This window comes from Triturus cristatus, chromosome 12, assembly GCF_964204655.1.
Source record: "Triturus cristatus chromosome 12, aTriCri1.1, whole genome shotgun sequence".
Classification (NCBI taxonomy): Eukaryota; Metazoa; Chordata; class Amphibia; order Caudata; family Salamandridae; genus Triturus; species Triturus cristatus.
Window position 1 is genome coordinate 111,597,253 of NC_140595.1, and position 18,446 is coordinate 111,615,698.

At 43.9% G+C, this 18,446-nt stretch overlaps 1 protein-coding gene across 2 annotated transcripts in view; it reads right to left on the minus strand.

Moving 5' to 3' along the window:
• Positions 1 to 877: 877 nt before the first annotated feature.
• The window catches only part of CREB3L4 (cAMP responsive element binding protein 3 like 4), a 55,557-nt gene continuing 37,988 nt past the window's right edge, over positions 878 to 18,446 (minus strand). Inside the window, exons 6-11 of one of the 2 annotated variants that reach the window (XR_014971919.1) lie at positions 15,535 to 15,641; positions 12,261 to 12,329; positions 10,750 to 10,834; positions 5,173 to 5,269; positions 3,042 to 4,680; positions 878 to 2,953 (exon numbers count right to left, since the gene is read on the minus strand). Coding sequence is in view for 1 of the 2 variants with exons in the window: in XM_085636871.1 (XP_085492997.1) it covers positions 4,316 to 4,680; positions 5,173 to 5,269; positions 10,750 to 10,834; positions 12,261 to 12,329; positions 15,535 to 15,641 (723 nt within the window). In the remaining variant the exon portion in view is untranslated. Of the gene's footprint in view, positions 4,681 to 5,172; positions 5,270 to 10,749; positions 10,835 to 12,260; positions 12,330 to 15,534; positions 15,642 to 18,446 lie in introns of both variants that reach the window. The other variant, XM_085636871.1, reaches the window with a different exon arrangement.

The following is an 18,446-nucleotide window of genomic DNA, read 5'->3' on the forward strand; positions in this document are numbered from 1 at the left end:
TGTGGTGGCATCTTGGTTGTGAGTTTCTCCTACTGCAGGCACACCATGCATTCCTACAACATTCAGCGCGCCATGCGCGCCTTCACTTTCCAAGCAGCCCGGGACAATGGCGGCCTCTTCTTTATAATGCAATAGGTCTCGCATTTACAAGAGTTTGAGCTATTGGCATTGTAAATGGCAATGCCTTTTATTTATGTGTTAATTTGTAAACAAATAAATAAAAGGCATAGCATAAACTCTCCCAAATGCGAGAACTATTGCATTGCAAAGGCTTTATTCTGTTCAGTTAATAAGGCACACTCCCGATCAGCGAGGGTAATAATTACCATACTTTGTGCTGGCACTGGTTGGCATTTAGAAGCTTGCAGTCTTCACGCCTGCTACAACTGCAGTATTTTGCACCAGCACTGATTCAACACAGTACATCCACAGAACCCTGTGATGGTTCTTCAAGAAAAAAAAACTGTAGAGGCTTATCCTTCAGACCTCCTCGCTCTTCCCACCACCCGCATCTTCTAATAAACATACCCATACAAATTTGGCCTATAAACCTCAGGCCACACTTACTGCACCCCCTGCTACTCCAGTACTGGGTATCACATACATCTTCGAGTGCTCCTAAAACATGACCTGCAATTCCCTCGCCACCAACCTCCACCCTACTGTTGCAGAATGGAAACCGATTTGCCTCATCCAATTCACCCCGGCACCGACCTGCTGCACACCCTTCAAATCCAGTCGTGGAATCCACAAAATGTTGTCCATGGCCCTGTCCCATGTCAATATGCCCTGGTATTCCAAGAGTCATTGCTCTTCAGTTTCATGGTACCCCAAAGGCAGAACATGAGTGAGTGAGATATTTCCAACAGAGGTCGAGTGAGTCTAAAAAATACATTCTTTTAATAAGAAATAAAATATTGTACAAATGTCGCCAGGTCGGTCGCAATAAATCACTCTGCTTCTTCTCTGGCATCCTTCACCTAGTCTTAAAATAAATAGCAAAAAATAGAGCTCTCTGAAACTTCAATGCCCAACATTCAGATTGGTTATTTTGGTCTTGCAGCGATTGCTGGTCAGTCTTCATTGGTGGATATGGGTGGAGACAACAGTGCAAGAGGCTGGGTGGAGTGTTCTTTGCTGGTGTACTGCAACAATTCAGGAGGAAGGATGAATGACAGCGTGTTGGACATTTCAACTGTCTGACCATCTCCAGCGATTACAGGAAGATTTGGTATAAGCTTGCCTCGAGTCCGCTCACTCTAAAACCAAAATCATACAGAGGTGTCACAACCACTAGAAACGCCATGGTCATACCAAAGCATTTTGTATGATGTCCCTATCTCTAAGAAGTAAAGTCTAAAGCCACACTGGCTCCGTATCACAAAACAACTCGGACGTTTTGCTTGGAATAATCAAAGCTAGACGCGGATGTTCCCAAGATGCGCTTGTGCTTTGCTTCCGAAGTGAAACCTATTTATAAACAATTTTCCCGTGGTGTGTGGCGAGCCATTGCAATTTATACAGTTGGTCACCAATAATGTGCTTGGATTCACCTCTGTCAGAGACTTGGGGGCTTATTGTTGGTCTTAGAGTGGGCCTTCATTGCTTTGTGGGAACGGGTACCCTGATTCGGTTTTGGCAAGAGAGTGCTACATTTGAATAAGAAGATGCCATATTGGTTTCAAGAGGAAATGATTGGAAAACATGACAGTATTTGTCATTTGTAGAACACCATTTGGCAATGCATTGGGAACTTTGCACTTTTGGTTTGTTTATCCGGGTTGTCAGGTCATTGGTTGAAAATGGAACGGGGAAGGCGCGATGGGTTGGATTTTAATATTTGTATGTCACGCACTTGCCGAGTTTGAGCCACTGGGCATTACTCTACAGGTTGAGTAGGCTTAACACTCTAGTTTGAATGCATGGGTGTCGTACCGCTGGTGTAGAAGTAATGATTTGGTTAATAATCATTGTCATCCATTTGGTGCATGGTAAAATGTTTGGTTTGGTACACTAGTGTTGCAGCACTGCTGTGTGTACGGGATGGTTTGGTTTGAGTATCTCCGAGCCACACCATTAGTAGAGGGGAAAAAGGTTTGGTTAGTGTCGCTGGCAGTCATGCCATTGGTCTGTCTGGAAAAGTTTGCTTCAATACCTGAATTTCACCTCAACCGTGTAGACGAATGCTTGGTTTGAGCACTGAGTACCAGTCTCTTGGTGTAGAAGGAAAGGTGGGTTAAGTGGCTGAGAGCCAAGGTGTTGCTGTAAGAAAGAACACGTTTGGTTCAAGTACCTGGATGACTTGCTCTTGGTGTAAGGGGATAGGATGTGGTTCGAGTACCTGGGTGCCGTACCATTCTAGTAAAAAGGAAATGGCTTGGTTTAAGTACCTAGATATCATACTATTTATGTAAGGTAGAAAGGGTTTGGTTTATGTATGGTGGTACAATGCCATTGGTTTAGAGGGAGGTCTGAAGAAAGGGTCTGTTTTGTGTCTCCATTTCTCAGATCATTGTTTAGGCAGCAGACAACTTTGTATACTCGGTTGGAGTATCAAAGACATAAAGTGGGTACAATATGCCATGAGTCTAAAGGTGGATTTTGTTTTGTGTGCCTTAATCTCCACTGATTTAGGAGGGAAGTGATGTGTCTGGTGTATGCGGTGGTCATGTTGGTTGAGGGTAAGAAAAGGACTCGAAAAGCATCCCACTCATCTTATTTTTGTGTAAATGCAACTGTCAATGCACATGCTGGGGGAAGCGGGTTGAAAGAGCCGTCTGGGTTTGGTGCCTGGACGTAGATGTCCTCGCAATGTTTTTGGGGACAGCGATAAGTATGAAAAAGGATGATCATTTGTTTCCTATGTGTTGGCTTTATGTCAGTAGTTTTGGGGGTGACATGTCAGTTCTCAAAATTGTCCCATTTCAGATGGGAGTAGCTTATGCAGTATACACTTCTTCGGTAATATCCTGATACATGCAGTTTTTTTGTTTTTTACTGAAAACTAAAAAAAGAAAGTAATAGGGTTGTAAAGAAAAAACTGGACTTGGTAATCTACAAATCCCACAATTACCTACCTGTAAACACCACAGGTGGTAATGGGTTTCCTATATATTAATTCCGTTAAACCAATGCAACATAACATAGCATTGTGGGCCAGGCACAATACTCATTTCTTAAGAGAACAATGGGTCTAGGCTGAATGCAGCGTTGTGTAATTGGTTTATATGCCAGGGAGTTGGTTTATTTTACATACCCTATATAGCGTAGGGCTGGGGTCAAAGATTGTCCCACACAGGTGGGCAAAGGCCACCGCCTTATCAACTGCTTGCTTTAGCTGGATCATGCTGCTCCTATATGGCTAAAGGAGCCATTCCCATCTCTAAGATGCTCTTCTGTAGGAGGGTCAGCTATTTCATATGAATGTGTTCTTCTTTTCACATTTTTCAAAACAATACTACCCGATGCATGTTAGATTTTTGAAACTCAGACCCTTTTCTGGCACCAAATATCCCTTTTTTCAGTTTTAATGTATGTATGTGTGGGGTGGAAAGCGGAAGTCACAGACAGGGACAGAACAAGGGAGAGGGTGCAGCCTTACGGCTAGAGCGGTCGACCTCTGACCTGGGGAACCTGGTTCGAGTCTCGGCAACGATGCTCAACATCCAGTGATTCTGGGCAAATCACTTAATCTCTCCATGCTTAATAAAAATGAATGTGTTCATCTGTAACAAAACTGGTGTTCATGTGAAGCGCTCTGATACCCGATGTCTCGGGTCTAGTTCGCGCTTTATAAAACTCTAAAAAAAAAAAAATTAAAATAAAAGTGCATTTGCTGGATGCTGTATTTCGCACAGGAGAAACTAAGACCGAAGCCTACTGTTTTTCTTCTTGCTGGTGCTGGGAGGGAGTGGAAAGAGGACTGTGAAGAAGAAAGCAAGCGTTTACCTTCTGGGCCCAATAATTCAAGTGTGAGAGTCAGCTACCACGTACCCACTTTGGTATAAGCGCTGGACCATAAAAGCATTAGGTCAACATATGTCAGAACAAAGCAGGATGTCCAAAAGAGCAGATGCATCTACCAGTTGTTTCCCACACGGACATGAACTTGCCCAAAAGAAGCAGGCGTCCCGATACGGATAAGGCTCCCTAGGAGAAGACCACATCTTTCTACTTCTTCCATTAAAATCCCACCCATGGGATGTAGCTGTGTCCATTCAAAGTCCTAGATTCCACCCTCAGCCATATGAGTTCATTAGCCTGAACAGAAGGGCTAGGGGTGTCCATTCACAGTTCAGCTAATTCCCGTTTGCCATCACATCTCATCAGCATGGATGGGTTTGGCTAAATCTATGTCCTTCTGCTGTTGAGATGCTCCCTGTGGTTCTCTTCCTGGGTGCTCCGTGGCTTTTTTGCCTGCATGGTCTGCATCTTCTGTTTGATTAGGAAGAGAAGTGTTTTTGGCCTTCAGCTGACCTAGCGGATCTGGTGGTGGTTGACCGTGCCTCTGTGCCACCACGTTCACTTTGACGTCTTCTGGGACCAATGGCTCAAGGGGTTCCCACGGTTTCTCCGGTCTATTTTTTCCTGGTGGATTTGGGTCAGGAACAGCTTCCTCCGTTGCTGGGACGTCTATCATTTCTACAGCTTCGGCCTCATTTAGAATATTTCTGGATATCACTAAAGAGAAGGAAGGAAAGAGGACTCGGTGAGTCAAGAGTGAAAATAAACATCTAGAGGACGAAAATTGAGAATTACAACCAGCACACAGTTTCCAGCTGCTTTAATCAAGAAACTTTAATTGAAGGTCTAGTTAAATAAAACTATCAAGCAGGCCTGCTGGTAGTGAAATAGAAACACGTCCATGCTACACAATAACCACAACATGTTGTGTCACTCACAAGAAGGATAATAAATCCTTGAAGGTAGACTGGCCTATCATCCTGAAAAGCCAGTAGGGGTGAGATTGACAATTTCATGTCACATACATGTATGTAAATGACCTGCCTCAGTCCTGCTGACGTTTCAGAAGGCACTTGCCTGTCCGTGAAGTCTTTCTATAGCCCCAGTTGCCCTGGACAGAGCCACCGCCTATGCTGAATGCCCCATGCAGCCAAATAACATGGTTCTAGCAGGGTAGCGTCTCATAGAAAAACCTTGAGGGATTGTTACCTCCTGTGGGCTTGTATCCATTCTCGCTGAGTGCCGATCCAGATCGAAAAGGGCTATAGCTTGGAAAGATCAGCAGAGCCAGGGAGAATAAGAAGATCTAGAAAAGAATGAATATGTTATTAGCACGCTAGCAGGCAGGCAGCTTAATACTCGTTTAACAGTCGTTCTATCATCAAATCAATATCACTAATTTCATATCCTTGGAAGAATACACAAGTGGAAATCCCAGCCAAAATTGGAATCCATGATCAGCAGGACAGAAGCAGGATGCACAGGAGTTCAAGCCATTTAGCTACCTTGCAGATCGACTAAGTAGGAAAAGCAATCTTTCCGGAAGGAAGAGCGTTATCGGTGAAACAAAATTACCACAATGTCCATTCCACTTTCCTATTTGATAAAGAATTCAACCTTACCAGCTCTTTCAAATGTGCTAAGAAGGTGCTACCGTATAAGAGACATGGGCACACATCCGAAACACAGATGCTTTGAGGCATAAGTTTTAATTGAAACAGTAGATATTTAAATTTTCTGAGGAAAATCAATTCGCCACAAAGATTTTTATACCAACCAAAAATAGAATAAGTTAACATAACATTTTTTTTAAATATCAGTAAATGTATTATTTGCCAAGTTATTTATCAACCAAAGGTAGTGATCAGAAATACCTGCTTTTGGATGTACATATATTTATACCTTTTCTTCATCCCCAAATGTTTTTAATTTTCATTAACAATATTTAAAAATACAAAATATTTTAGGCCATTTAATGAAATACCCCATCTTTTAAATGCCAACTCTTAGAGCAAATAGGAACACCGGAAACATTAGTTCTTCTATCCTCTTTGTTTTGCTTTTTTGAACTAAAATGTTTTGTCTTTTGAAAACTGCCTCTTTGATTTTTCTGACAATTTATTTAGAACCCTAATGCATACACCAAAAACAGTAGTTAATTATGTGTATGTTTTACTTTTTCACTTAAGTATTTCTTACTTGTAAATATGCTGCAATTAATCCCAACATAATTCAAGGATTACATTTGGCCAATGTACACCCTAGAAATATTAGTTTTGAGTTTGGTAAACTAGTCTATAAATACTAACTACATACCCATTGGAGACCTGAACTTCCACCTCGACAACCCCAGCGACCCCAACTCCACTATCCTTTGTTACAACCTCGCCAGCATCGGACTAAAACAACTCGTCAACACACCGCCCCTCAGAGCAGGACACACCCTCGACCCCATCTTCGCGGCAGGAAACAGCGTCCAATTCAGCCACACATCGCAGCCGCCAAGGATCGACCATCACTGCGTATACTTCGCCATCAACAAACCCAAGGCATCCAAACCAGCCCCACGCCCACCACGAAGGAACTGGAGCAAGACTACCGATGAGCAACTAACCTCCACCCTCACCCGAGACAACCACTCCTGGGCCCCTGACGCAAACGAGGCAGCCAGATAACTCCACACCTGGATCTCCAACTGCACAGACGAGCTCGCTATGCTACGCAACCCCAACAGACAAAGACCCAGGAAAGCCGCCTGGTTCACCACCGCTCTCCAAGAAGCCAGACGCGCCTGGAGAAGAACTGGAGAAACACCAAGACAACCGAAAACCACACCACCTACAAGGACACCATGACGGACTACCACAACCAGATCAGAGCCACCAAGAGGAACTTCATCCACAACAAAATCCTGGTCAACTACACCAACTCCAAGGAACTTTTCAGTGTCATTCAAGAATTCACCAATGCACGCAGCGAAGCCACAGACATCACCCCATCCCAAGACGTCTGCGACAAGCTTGGAACCTATTTCCACCTGTTTCCACCTCAAGATCAAAACCTCTACGACAACTTAATCGACCATCAACCAGGCGCCACAGACGGCCCCCGCACCCCAGAAACACCAGCCAGCCCACCATCTCCAATTGGACACCTATCACGGCCGAAGACACCACCTCGACCATGAAAAGCATCCACTCGGGGGCCCCCACTGACCCCTGCCCCACTCGCATCTACCACAGAGCCGCGGCCGCCATCGCACCCGAACAACAACGCACCATCAACACCACCTTCAAAACAGTCATCCAGACGACTGGAAGCATGCAGAAGTCAGACCCCTGCTCAAGAAGCCCATAGCTGACCCCACCGACCTCAAAGAACTATCAGCCCATCTCGCTCCTCCCCTTCGCAGCCAAAGTTGCAGAGAAAACAGTCAACAGGAAACTGACACGATTCATTGAAGAGAACGCCGTCCTTGACCCATCCCAATCCGGATTCCGAAGCGACCACAGCAAAGAGACCTCCCTACTCGCCACCACAGACGACATCCCCACCCTCCTGGACCAAGGCCACTCCGCAGCCCTCATCCTACTCGACCTATCAGCGGCCTTCTACACTGTCTCCCACCACACACAAGTTGCCAGACTACACGACGCAGGCATACAAGGAACAGCCCCTGGACTGGATCTGATCAATCCTCACTGGAAGAAGCCAAAAGGATCAGACTCCCACCTTTCCTCTCCGACCCCACGAAAATCACCTGCGGAGTCCCACAGGGTTCATCACTAAGCCCCACCCTCTTCAACATCTACATGGCCCCCCTCACAGCCATCGTCCAACAACACGGCCTCAACATCGAATCCTATGCCGACAACACCAGGCTCATCCTCTCCCTCACCAAAGAACCCACCACTGCCAAACTCAACTTCCAGAAAGGAATGCAAGACGTAGCAGTCTGGATGACCAACAGCTGCCTGAAGCTCAATGACGAGTAGACAGAAGTCCTCGTCCTCGGTACCACCCCTTCTGCATGGGACAGCACCTGGTGGCCGACTGCCCTCGGACACCAACCTACCCCCTCAGACCACGCCGAGAACCTCAGCATCATACTCGCTCATCGCTCACCATGAACCGACAGGTCAACGCCGTCACCTCCAGCTGCGTCAACACCCTCTGCATCCTCCGCAAGACCTTCAATTGGATCCCCCCCTGAGTCAAGGAAGACAGTCACCCACGCACTCATCACCAGCAGACTGGACTATGGAAATGCACTCTACGCCGCCATCAACAAGTCCCTACTCCTCAAACTCCAGATAATACAGAACACCGCCGCCAGACTCGTCCTCACGAACACATCAGCCAACACCTACGAAGTCTCCACTGGCTCCCCATGGAGAAAAGAGTCACTTTCAAAATCCTCACTCACGCCTACAAATGCCTACACAACAACGGACCCAAATACCTCAACGACAGAATCAACTTCCACGTACCCAAAAGAAACCTCCAATTTTCCAACCTCGCACTGGCCGAAACCCCGCACATCCACAGAGCCAGAGCAGGCGAAAGATCCTTCTCTCACATTGCAGCCAAGACCTGCAACTAGCTACCGGCAGTCAACAGACGCGCCCCCTCACTGAACACCTTCAGGAAGACCCTCAAGACCTGGCTCTTCAGCTAAACAGATCTGCGGACCCCCCCCCTCAGCGCCTTGAGACACTCACGGGTGAGTAGAGCACTTACAATTCATTGATTGATTGATTATGAAGTGTTTTTATCTACTAGATATTCCCCTTTTAGGTTACACATGTTGATAATTTAGAAGTGAATGCATGTGATTACTATAGAATGCATGTTTATTTTCATATCATTTTTCTATGCTAATTGACTATCGAGCATGCTCAAATATATTCTCAGTAATATATCTGAGTTGACTGTTCTAATTTAAATAGTGGTTATTGAGTTGTGTATAAAGGGGCTGATTTAGAGTTTGGCAAAGCGGGAACTTCTTTGCAATGGCGACAAAGTACTGTCCCTGCCAAACTGAAGGTCCGCCCACGATAGAGCCTACCCTGGTTCCATCGCTAACATACTCCTCCAAGGGCCCGATGGAGTTAGGGTTGTGCGCAGTTAGGGTAGTCGAACGGGCAGTTTTTATTACGCATCACGGCTCTGAAAAGCCCAGCGGTGAGTGACAGTAAAAATTATTTAAATGACCCCCACATCCACGGGAGAAAGCTTTCCATGGTGCCAGGAAGTCATTCGTTTTTGATTTTTCATAAACAAAAAGCCACTTTGGATAAAACGTTGGACAGGCACCTGTCATGTTTGAGAGAAAGGTCCGTCAAACGTTTGACTCATTGAGAAGAACTGCAGTGACAGTGGATCCTGTCAGTGACTACAGTTGTCCGCTTTGCCAGCGGACAACTCTTAATTCAGAGAACAGGTACTCTGAACTCTAAATCAAGCCCAAAGTTTAATGGAAGGCTGATAAAATATGTTTCTCATTTACTGTTCAAGGAAAACAGTCTCACATCAACTCAGTTCAATGTGAGTCCTTCCATTTAGAGTCAAAAAAGGGGTGGTGATCATTTCTGTTCCATCAACACATACTGAGATATCACACGGCAAAAAGAAGATAGGAAACAGAGGAATTTTCTCCGCACGCAGAGAGACAACTCAAAGGTTCAGAGACAGCTCTAAGCTCAGTCTGTCATCACACGGCCTATTTAAGGGATCTACGAACACCGGTGACAATTGAAGTTGCTTGCTCAAACAATTCCTGAAAACTTCCTTATAAAGAAAATGGCTAGCATGAACAATGGACAAGTGTTCTGGTCAAGACAATCATTAAAATTTACTCAAGGTGAAGAGGTTACATAGTAAGAGAAGCAGACTGCTGGGGGGAAACAGACGAGACATTAAAAGTGCAAGAGACAGAAAGAAAAGTTTTACAAACAAGCAAAAGGTTATTCTCGCATCTAGGACATATAATACTACACAGAAACCTATGATGCAAATACAACTTCAAAATTTGGTTTTACAGCGGCCCAAGCCTGTGCACAGTTCTTTGAGAAAGTACATTTCCTTGCACAAGCAGTGGCTGCACAATACTACAAGAAAACGCCAGAGGTGAACAAAGGTATGAATGACCAAGATGAGATAATGCACTGCAGAGGAGATACATACGCCTTACATGCAGGTTTAGCTGAACCACCCACAACCCATGGCAAGGCAATATATGGATACATTTATGTGCTGAGCCTGAGAGACAAAATTGTGAATCCTAATTGTGAAGCCTCCGCTGAGTAAGCAAATTTGAGTAAATGTGCATACACCCGCTATAAGATTGACATAAAAACATCAGAATATGTTGTTTTCAATTAAATATGCGCATCAGAAACACTCACATCCACCTTTTTTGTATCACTGCTTTGTTTACATTTTAAAAAGTATATTGTTTACTCCTAACCAGAAAGACTAAATTTTGCTTGCCAATTTATTAATCTTAGAAACACCCATTTGTACCTGCAGGATTTCGTTTAGTGACCTGGCAGGCCTTTACGTTTTAGTGGTTTTGTTTTACCTCTGACCATGAAATTTCTATGCAGCAAAATTTTATTTCTCACCATATTTAAAAACATATGTAACCCATCGTGCAGTAAGTATCTACATTTTGTGAAGCATTACAAACAACGTATAATGTGCGAAAGTATGGAATACAGGTGCGTGTGTGAAAACAGTCTCAATATTTTCTTTCCAATCTAACAGCGTAAGTGGCATACATACTAGGATACAGGTGCTGGTCTGAGCTGCCTTCGTGGAAGTCTGTTTAATCAGGGTTTGCAGTCTGCGCAACTGAGTGAGAAGGGATCTGTGGATTGAAAGAAATCACAGCTGGCATGAAAAGGTTGTTAGTAAGTTTGCAAGCACATGAATTAGCACACACGATTTTAATTCATATTTGCAGATTGAACCTGTTATGTTAATAGGTGTTTGTAAACTACCATCATTTGAAATATTTTATAACTGCAAAATTGCCACCTTCAAAAAACATTTTTCTGTGCGAGTGAGGAGCCGGAGAGGTCTTGGAGAGTGCAGGAGCAGGCCTTAAGACCAGCCATAAAGAGGACTCTGATGGGATGAACCCATGGCAATGGGGCGGGGATTTGTGGCAATCCCGGTCTGAGCCCCTCCCACCCCTCTCCAAAACAAAAAAAAACAAAAAAACCTAGGCCACAAAAGAGTTTGTAAAACTACTGTTGGGTGTGAGCTGTGCAGAGCCTACACAAAAGAGCTGTAAATCCAGTCTGTGGAAGGGTTTCCAGCAAGCCTTATCATTCACCATGTGGTATTGGCTCTTCACCAGGAGACCGTGTGAAGACAATAGATATCTTGAAACAAACAACAGCCCTGTTTGCGTCAACAGGTACAAACAATTCAATAGGTACAATTTCCAGTCCATATGTTTGAATGGCAGTTGCAGAGCAGGCAATCAGGAGGGGCGGGATCATAGGAGGTGGGACTCTGGTATTTTTGGGGTTGTTTAGTAAATGTTATTTAACAGGAAGACAATCTTAAATACCTGTTTTTTCATTAATTATAAAGGAAGCCTGTGATATTCATACATTTCATGTAGTCTACAGTCCACATACCAACAGGACACCCTTGGATCAACAGCTGCACTCTACAGTTATATGAACACACCAGTGTGCCCACTTGTCCTAGGTATGGTGGGAGGCTGTGCACATGACTGATATGTTTCAGCTCACTAGACAGTATTGCTCATTTCTAGCCAGCACACCCCTATTCTATATGAAAAAATGTTTATGTTGCACATACTTTCTCTTATGCCTACATTTGGGGGTTGTGATTCATTTTGGTTATCCTGTCCTTTTAACACAAATGTAAAGCATCTAGCAGTTACCCACTATGTGAACTGTGTCCCTTGCTTGTCAGCATACAGTAGTTCCTCTCTTCCAGCATGATTGCCACGCTCCAGCTTTTTGCTAGGCACTACTCAAGAGGCAATAGGTTTAGTCTAATGCAGGGGTCTCCAACGGGTAGCTGGGAAGGAAAGGGTAGCTCGCCAGTACCCTGGAAGTATCTCCCTCGAGTGCGTTCGAGCACAGTACATAATTCAGAGGATCTATCATCAATGCAACCCGCTTCTGTCTGGTTAGCCAAGGGTGAAATTTGCAATCTGCGTGTAAAGTATCTTGCAACTGCATGAGCTTGGAATGAGACCGTGAGGTCCTCTAGGCGTCCCTTTCCTAGGGTCTGGTTTGTAAGGTACTCACACATTATGCTTTTCCAGTTGTAGAACTTTTTTGTGCAGCTCCTGGTTCTGGGCCGAACATGCAGCTACCCTGAAAGAAAAACAGTGGTGAGAGTTCAGAGTGTGTGTGCCCAGACATTATGTGATCTTCCTCTGGTCCTGTGAAGCAAAACTCATACACCATTACTCAGCATGACAAGAATGGAAAACTGCACCAAGCTTCAGTGAATGTGGAAAATACAGAGTCCATCAGCGAAAAAGTAGCCTTGGGGTTTGTATCAGAGAGTCTGGCAGAAATCTTGAATTACAAACTATACAAAGTCTGCGACGAGATTCCAGCAATGCACGAAGCATCATATCCTATAACTTTTCACTTTGCCCAGCCAGTGCTCAATCCCTTCTTCACTTGCAGCACTGATGAGATCAAAAAGTTACAGGCAAAAGACTACTTTTTAGCAGCTTGTCTTACAGAACTGAGCAAAATGAGCATGAAACACAGCAAATCGGTGTACAAGCGGTACAAAACTGGGATAAAAACATTGTTATTCTCTTGTGCCACACATTTTCAGCAAAACGCTAAGGAGGAGACTAATGAAATTTGCAGTGGCGACTTTAAACTCTAAATATTATAAAGTGCAAAATTGTTGTTTCGCCTACTTTCATACAATCAATACAATAAATGGAGAGAAAAAATTATTTAAAAAATTAAACATTTTACATCAATAATATCAAACTAGCTCGGAGGGAGACTCTTTGTTCTTCTAACACAATAGGTGTGACAATGGCTGCGCGGGACCTGCGAAGAAGAAAGGTGAGAGCAGAAGCATTTTTAGGTCGAGTCTGGGCAGCGCATGCGCTGCTCTGCGAGGGATGCTGTATTTAGGTATGGACGTGAATCTCCGCCCAGTTTTTTCATTGGCTTGTGTCACTGTCCATTGTAAACTGTGGCTTTTCATCAGTCAATAGGCTTAGTAGTCCCTCCTTAGTACTACCTTTTCCCATTTTGCAACCTCCCATGAGGACACCCCCGTTACATGTGTTGTTGCTCGGATGCTGTAATTACATCAGCCTCCGAGCATTATTTTCTCAAAGAGCTTTGTCCTGCTTGCTCTTGCCGGCAGGAAAAGGCAGGACACGCTCTTTCCTAAAAACATTTACAATGCAATAGGTCTCGCGTTTGCAAGAGTTCAAGCTATTTGCATTGTAAATGACAATGCCTTTTATTTATCTGTTTTTAACAAAACACATAAATAAAAGGCATTGTCATTTACAATGCCAATAGCTCAAACTCTCGTAATTGTGAGACCTATTGCATTGCAAATGCTTGTTTTTGTTAGCACTGGAACTTATTACGGATCGTTTAGACAGTGTGTTGCTCAGCGCTGAGGAGCTCTGAAACAAAACACACCTTTGTGTCCATATAAAATACTGGATGGCATCACAATAAACTGGGTTGCGATTGTGCACTAATGGCAGATTCTGCTGTTAATGAAGTACATGGTTCTTGTGAGCCTGAGAGTGCACTTAGATCGCTAGCACAGGTGGATTCATCGACAGAGACCTTACGTGTTGAAGCGGTCAGAAACTCTGCATCAAGGAATCAGTGGAGACTGATTAAGGTCTTCAGGGCTAGTTGAGCTTGATCCTAAAAGGTCCTGGACAGAGGACGTGGAAGCAGGGACTGTCAAAGGGTCTTACAGCAGCATCTACATGGGCCTTGGAAAATGAATATCCTCCATGCACGTTAAGCACTACTCCGCCTCTGCGGGGTTACAATACAGTGACGACACACGCTGAAATGAGGACCATGAACATTTTCGCTGAGGCACACCCCCTTTAAAACATCGAGGATTCCAAATCTGTAATATTGCATTGTACGTGAAGTGAGCAGTGGCTGTCTTCCTTTTAAAATGGTTGCTGCTATGTCTATATGGGTGGAACTCCTAACCAGCTTCCTGGAAATTAATGAACACAAATCTTTCTATGACTGATTGCCATGCATGATCAGTCAAGCATGTTGATTTCTTTGTCATTCTTAGGGGATTAGTTTAACTCAAAGATATGCACCATTGCAAAGATATGTTTTAACTTTTCTACTAAAACGCCTGCTGCCCTGTTAAAAGCCCGAGCCGAACGCTGGAGCAGGCCTTTAATGGCTGTTGGGATCAGCTATGGCAGGCTCTAAGGCTATATTGGTATATAGATGAACAATTCAGGTGTGGGTGTATTTGGGAATGTTACAAGATCTGGAACTCTCTTCCGACGGAAATATGCAGAATCTCCTCCACGGTTGCTTTCAAATTGGAAACTAAAAGATTCTTGATGAACAAGTTCTTACCTTAAATGGGATAGGATCTCTGCTCTAAGTCATTGACCTTACAACCGTGAGACCTTCTTTGGAGGCTACTTTATTGACCCTACCGTTTGCTCCCTTCTGAGCACGCTATGTAACAGTTATTGTATTTACCTCCTCTGAACCTTTTGTCATGTAATTGTTCTGTTTTGTTATTCTTATCTAATGCCAATATTACATTTATTACCTGCCTCCATCCTTTTGTAAAGCTCTCATATATCCTTTGAGATCTTGTTTGCGCTATATAAAACTTCATAAATAAATAAAATCTCATATTGACCCATCCAAGTCCGTCTCTTTCTGCCCAATATCGTCCTTTTCCATGGCACACTCATGCCAGTAAAAGGAACTAGATTCTTTTCAATACGGAAGATGATTCCACAACAAGTGGAGAATAACACCTACTTTCACTGAAACTGTCAAATGACCTAGAACTCAGGAGAGCAGATTCCCAGATCTGGAATACATCACCCTAGGGGTGCTAGGCTCAAAGACGTGCAGCTATTCTGCCCTCCCTTTCTGCACTCTGAGGATAAGCAGTGACCCTTATGAACAGCTTTCTCCAAACAAGCATTGCAATGAAGCACTTCCCTCACAAACCACACTACTTTCTTCACTGTCTCTTCTTCCATAATCTAAGCATCCTGTTATGCTGTTTGCTTCAACATGTGCCAAGACTCAGCAACAAAAACAGGATTTGAGCATATTATTGATGCAAATGAATGGAATGAGAACAGTGGTGGGATAGGCCTCATTATAGGCGCAATCCCCGATCCATGCACGTCCATGGTGTAGCATGCTACTCATCTGTAATTGTGCTTCGGCACCTTGGATTGGGCATGAAACACCATACAGATTAAACTACAAATCAAAACATACTGTCCTGAGCTCTCGCCTGCTGTCTGCTACTGAGCTCTTCCCTGTTCTCTAATTCTTCATTCACCTGCTTTCCAGCCCATCTATATATTCTTTCTTCCGTCGGCGACTGTCCTGGGCAGACTGCTTGTTTCGGATCTTCCGTCGAACCTTTTTCAGTATTCTCTCTTCTGCCTAGAGTTTAATGAGAGATTACATGAGTCGCGATGAAGTACATCTGCAATTGCAATATGAGTACCGAATCAAGCAGAAGGGGGTTAGCAAGCTTTCTGTTCACAATATATGCCCTGCTTTAATATCACACTGGGTTTAACATCTCCTACAACTGTTCCAAACAGCATCCATAGAATCCTTTTTCAGAATGCTGCTGCCAGTCACTTACCAACTGCTGTTCCACTCACATCAGGGGACCTTTGTCGCTCAACTTCCTGCAAGAGGAATGAACGTTCTGAGCACTGAAGCCATCTTGTGATTTCCACTGCACCCCATGCTTGACATGACCAGGCTACATTGTGATTTCACTTGCTTTCCCTTCCCAAGGATTTACAGCATACTTTCGATTCCCCCCTCCACTCCCCTGTATGCCTTATTTATGCTTATAGTGTCAAGTGCATTTTTGGAGGGGCTGTCGGCAAAGGATGAGTTTGTAGCCATTTGTGGAACTTGGGTGAGATATGTTAGTGTGCCTTCTGACCTGGAAGGTGTAATACTCTGGGTCCCATCACTGTAAATATTGGGCCTTCCAAGGTTACCCTTTAGCAATGTAGTGTTTCCTCTTTTTGATGAAGTGAGCAGTAGAAGCCGTATGGTGATAAATTTATATATCTGTTTTTTATCCTGTGTTTTTGAAACTGAAGGACTATTCAAGTCAAATGTATTCGTATCAGTATTGGGGCAGAGGAGGAAAGTCGGAGAATGGTGGTAACAGATCTTGATTTTCTGTACCAGAGAGATACGTTACAGGATAGGATCATAGTCTGTTTTATGCTTACAATCAAATTCACCAAAATGGCTTATTTTTCATTACAGAAATGTCCCAGTTTTGGTATGTTATTATGCCCCTCTGGTAGCCATTCCCAGCTCTGTGTTTATTGGGACAGGCTCTCAGAGACAAACAACATTAGCGCTCAGTGATTGATGTTTTTTAATCTCGTGTAGCATAGCCTTTAGCAGGAACAAACATGGCCCTAATGAATATTAACACTTTGCTTCACTTGCCTTGTGCCAGACTACTATTTCTGCGTTTAGGCTTGAAACGGATTGCTAACCTAGAGCAAGCACTCTATCCACAAGCAGCTGCATTGCAAAAATTAGTGCAACCGCACACACACACACACAAAAACATAGTCCAAGCACTCCAACATGCCATACACACAGTTAAACTAACTGTCCGAACCAATTTGACCAAAACCCAGGCCGAAGACTTCACTTAATCTGCACCCGGTACCATGCCTTTTGGAAAAAGAGCACCAGGAAAAGTCGGAACTTCTTTCCACAGCCGGACTGGGAAAAGAAACCAGTTCTGCTCAACCGGCCTCCGGGGGAATGGTGGAGGGGTTTATAGCTACTGAGAAGCGCCGGCCGGGTGGTGGGTGGGTGGATGACAGAGGTAGGCTAGTGTCAAGCACCGCTGCTGCTTTTGTTACAGAAGTCCGATATTGTATCACTGCTGCAAACCCGGCACCCAGTGATAAAACTGCCCCCCCCCCCCCCATGGCCAAAAATCGGCCCCCACCCTTGCGGCCCACCGGGGGGAAACCCTGTGCACGCTATGGCCAGTCCGGCCCTGATTAGTTCACATCAATACACTCACAAGGCTACTACTCTCAAATCTCCTGTGATGGGGCTCTGCTCTGCCCCACATCCACAACACTTCCAAATGTCTTCTCCAAACTGCTAACCAAACTCCAAATGGAGTCGAAATGCTCACACAGTACTCCCAAACAACCTACATGCAAATAAATTACATTTTCCAATCGGTCTTGCAGTACTAAGCATTCAGCACACAATAATCAATAACAAACTGCAATTCCCAAACAACAGAAGTCAACTTACATGGAAACTGCTTACCCTGACACATGCATTACCAATATGATGTATATGGTGCATGTCAATATTCACAAATCACCACACAAACAAATAAACATCCCATTTAGTGGGAATCAAGGCACGTTTCGTAACAGAAACTCATAATAATACGAACTCCATGAATGCAAAATAACCTAGCTGAATAATTAACTGGATTACATATTTTAAACATTGCAATTAGACAAATTCCAGGTAGGCAATGTTTTGACTTCCCATGACTTGGAATGAGCCCGGCCTACACAGTCTTTTTTCTTTTTCCAGTGTCCTTCTTCTGTTTCTTAATTAACCAGAAAGACTGGCATAGTCTTTCTCCAAAGTCTCTAGATGTGTTCCAATCAAATTTCAGCTTACAACCCTCATCCATAACGTCCAAGTCTACATAACGGTGTAATCACAAGGGAAGGCTGCATTACCCTGACAGAACCTGGGCACAATCAAATGCAAAAACACTGGGTTTTTCTGCAGGGATAGATTTGCGTAACCAGCAATCTGTCTTTACTAAAAGAACTAGCTTCACATAATGCTGCCCATTTACACAGTTCCACTCACACATTGTAGATGTGTATGCAAATACAATCCATTATCCAAACTAACAATAAGTCACGAGACCTAAATACATACAGTTCTTTTTAACACAATTTTATTGCATAACTCACAAATTCATCAACGTGAAAGACATTTCAACACACAATGTCCTTGTTAAGAAAATCTTTATTACAAGGTGTCCACCATAAATCAGAAGCCTGTTGTACGCTTAAAGGTAGCACTGCATCTGGTTGTGAGGGAAAGGTCTGTGTGATGTCTTCCACAACTATGTTTATTATAATTAGGGCTCCAGGTTCCATGGTATTAATTTTTGGGGCATTTCCGTCTGTATATATCCAGTTTTAT